At 49.6% G+C, this 3,531-nt stretch overlaps 1 protein-coding gene across 1 annotated transcript in view; it reads left to right on the top strand.

Moving 5' to 3' along the window:
* The first annotated feature begins 1,293 nt into the window (after positions 1-1,293).
* LOC107100665 (zinc finger protein ZXDC-like) overlaps positions 1,294-3,531 on the top strand; it is a 16,157-nt gene continuing 13,919 nt past the window's right edge. Inside the window, exon 1 of the mRNA XM_015399236.1 lies at positions 1,294-3,013. Coding sequence (XP_015254722.1) covers positions 1,309-3,013 — 1,705 coding nt within the window. The 5' untranslated portion in view covers positions 1,294-1,308. The remainder of the gene's footprint in view (positions 3,014-3,531) is intronic.

The following is a 3,531-nucleotide window of genomic DNA, read 5'->3' as shown; positions in this document are numbered from 1 at the left end:
AAAATTATAGCCTGGAGACTGCTCCAATTTACACTGAACCATCTTGACATAAGTAAAAAATGTCTAAAATTAGGTGTATTTACTTTAATTTGAGTAGGTAAATGAGTTAGTTTGCCAAAGGAATTAGTATTTTTACTCTTAAAATAAGATAATCAGATAATATGCTCTTGAAGTAAGACAGTGCAATTGTGTTTTCTTATTTTAAATGTAAATTGTCTTGTTCCATTGGCAAAATGTCTCTTTTATCTCCTCAATCAAAGAACAAATGCATTTATTTTAATAAAAAATGACTTATCTAGATTTAGATTGTTTCCAGTGTGTTGGTGTTACACTGCCACCTAGAGGACACTCTGTGAAACTACACTTCTCTTTTGTTCAGGCGTTGCTATTTATGAGGTGTTTTCATCCACCATTAAAGTTTAAAGTGTAGCTTCTCTTAGATTAATGACACAGTGACTGTTTTGGATCTAACTGCTGTTGATAATAAATAATTTGACAATCTTTAACCTTTAGAAACCATAAATGCTGAGCCCCAAACCCTAGTAAAAATATGTGGGTTTGGAGAGGTGTTTGACAGACTCACCGACTCATGGTCCAATAAATATATCAGATAAAAATAAAACAATTCAGGTAGGATGGTACAAAACAAGTATAACAGATAGGAGCTTTAAGGGGACAGGAATACCAGTGTCTCCACAGCTCAGACTGGTATCAGATTGCTCTACGTTTGGTGTCATTAAGTGACAAGACAATGCAATCATTGCCAGATGCATTCATCCTGCAGATAAAACTATACAATGAACTGTAAGATATCGAGTCTTGCTCTGACAAACATCTCCCTTACACTACATGTAGTTCATTTTGGCCATTTCAAAAGTAGCTGCAGAGCATCATTATAGGCCACCTGTAGCCTTTGCAGGCTGGATTTGTTTGTATGTAGAGCACAGGTGACCCGTGTGCAGAGAGGTTTATTATGCATTAAATAGTTCCACTTTTATCAGTGCATGCACCACATTTACAGAGAATTAGCCTGAGCATAGAAGATTCTACACTGTCTACAGATATCATCATCACCTGACAGATTCTCTGTGAGATGCTTTTATTAGTATTTGACAGATGAAAGTCTGGAAACTGAATAGATTTATCTTGTTTAATCCTACCGATTTTAGATGCATATTGATATCTACTTTAAACATTATTTTAAAAATAACGCTATCCTGATGATAATGTAAGCAGTAAAACGGTATTTTCAGGGGAATCACTTATGTTTCCTACAGGCCCTGAACGCAGCAGCCGGCCTGCGGTGAGATGGACGGCGCGTCATTAGGGCGGGGCGGCTGCTGCTGCTACAGGGATACCAAGATGGAAATCCAGGGGCTTTCTGATGCCCAAAACATCCACTCTCAACATGGCGCCCTCCACAGAAGCGATCCGGCTGCCCTCCGCTCCGCCGTAGCCTTGTTGCCGCCATTGAATTCATTGGGAAATGAGACAGGCAGTCCGCTGGAGCCGCCGGAGCCCCGCAGCGACAGCAACAACAACGCCAGGCCGAAGAGCGCTCCGTTTCGCCTGCTGGGGGAAAATGGCAGCGGGGGGGCTGGTTCACCAACCACCAGACCAGCAGCCGAGGACCGGGCGCCTCTGGGGCTTCATAACGTGATGGACGCCGAGAAAGAGAATGTGTTCGGCGCCCTTCTGGGCTCCCAGGACTTGAGTAGAACCGAGTGGAGGTTTGAGGACAGCGGGGAGGGGATGCAGATGGCGCTGTTCGACGGAGAGGCGGAAGCTCCGGGGTCACGGCAGCAGCGCGAGGCTGACGGCGAGCCGGGGAGGAAAGCCGACAGGCGGCCGCAGGAGCAGTTTGCTGCGTTAAAGGGCGACCGAGCAGAGGCGGGGGGCTCCGGGAGCAGAGCCCCGGCGGAGGGAGGCGGTGACAGCCTGTGCTGTGCGGGGCCGCAGACACTAAAGAGGGCCGATCTCAGCTTAGTGAGCGAGGATCCGGACCGCCACACCGTGGAAGATGTTGTTCTCACCAACAAATATGGCGACAAGATCTGTGGGCAGATCTGCACGGAAAACGGCGAGGAGAGCCGAGCGGAGCCGGAAGCGGCGCTGATCCCGCGGGAAGCCATGGAGGCAGCGGGAGCTGAGGACAGCGGCCCTCCTGCCGGGGACACCTTCTCCGGAACCATCACCATCAACAACCAAAGCATCATCGTTACTATTGAGAACGGGGTCCTGACTCTGGCGGCCCCTCCTGAGGGGTTTGTCCACAAAGAGGACGACATGGTGAGCCTGAAGGAGCATCTGGGCATGAAGGACCATGAGGACATTGTCCTCCTCAACTATGACAGTGGGACTAAATCTATCGGGAAGATCAGCACCCTGGCAGCGGCCAGCCAGCAGCAGGAGCCCAGACCTGACTCTGAGCTGGCCCCGCTGGAGGAGGACTGCTCCCTACCACAACTGGGCCCTTCACTGGACTCCTGCTCTGTTGTGAAGCAGGAAGCTGGGGAGCTGTGCGCGGTGACCGAGGCGGACCTCATCGCTCCATCCCCAAGAGCCCCGTCGGGGGGGTGTAACAGCGAAGAGTCCCTGCAGCTCATCCGATCCAGGAAGGACGCTGCAGCCACCTTTACCTGCCCAGAACCGGGCTGCTCCTCTGCCTTCGACTCTCGGCAGAAGCTGAAGGTCCACCTGCTGAACCACACAGAGGAACCGCGGCCGTACCAGTGCAGTGTGGAGGGCTGCGGCTGGGCCTTCGCCACCTCCTACAAACTGAAGCGCCACATCCAGTCCCATGACAAGCAGAGACCTCACACCTGTGAGTTTGAGGGCTGCGGCCGCAGGTTCACCACCGTCTACAACCTGAAGGCTCACGTCAAGGTCCACGAGCAGGAGAACGCCTTCATCTGCGAGGTGTGCAGCGAGAAGTTCCGCAGCGCCACCCGCCTCACCAATCACCAGAGGGTCCACTTCGCTCCACAGAGGCCGCACAAGTGTGAATACCCTGGTAGGTCGTCCCACTTCTGGAAGAAACTGGGTTCTTCTGGAAGGAAGTCCTGGTGATGGAGAACTGTATCCACCAGGCGACATCAGAACAAACCTTTATGAGAATACTCAGTGACACACATTAAGATTTATATTATTTATTAACAGGATGTAATTCACATCTAGATGAATAACTATTGGTCCAAAAACTTTGAAAGTAACAATTATCTGCCACTAGGCTTTTAGCTAGCGATGCGTCCATCCTTACACTGAAAGGCCTTTATTGATAGAAGTACAAATTGTTTGCCTGTTTTTCCCCCAGAAACTTTCCTAAAATGTTCAAACTTTCACAAGCAGCAGCTGCTGGAGTTGGAAACATTATCTGCTTTAATGCGCCTCATCAACCAATGAGAGAAGCTGATCTGGGAGCTGGCAGGGAGTCAGACGCAGCACTGCTGATGCAGAGCGCTATGATCACTCCTCTGAAACAGTTTATTAACGCCTAAATTAACTTCAAATGTAGAAACCTGCCGGCAGAAT

This window comes from Cyprinodon variegatus, unplaced genomic scaffold (genome assembly GCF_000732505.1).
Source record: "Cyprinodon variegatus isolate N-32 unplaced genomic scaffold, C_variegatus-1.0 Scaffold998, whole genome shotgun sequence".
NCBI classification, from domain to species: domain Eukaryota; kingdom Metazoa; phylum Chordata; class Actinopteri; order Cyprinodontiformes; family Cyprinodontidae; genus Cyprinodon; species Cyprinodon variegatus.
This window is presented reverse-complemented; position numbering and strand designations above follow the sequence as displayed.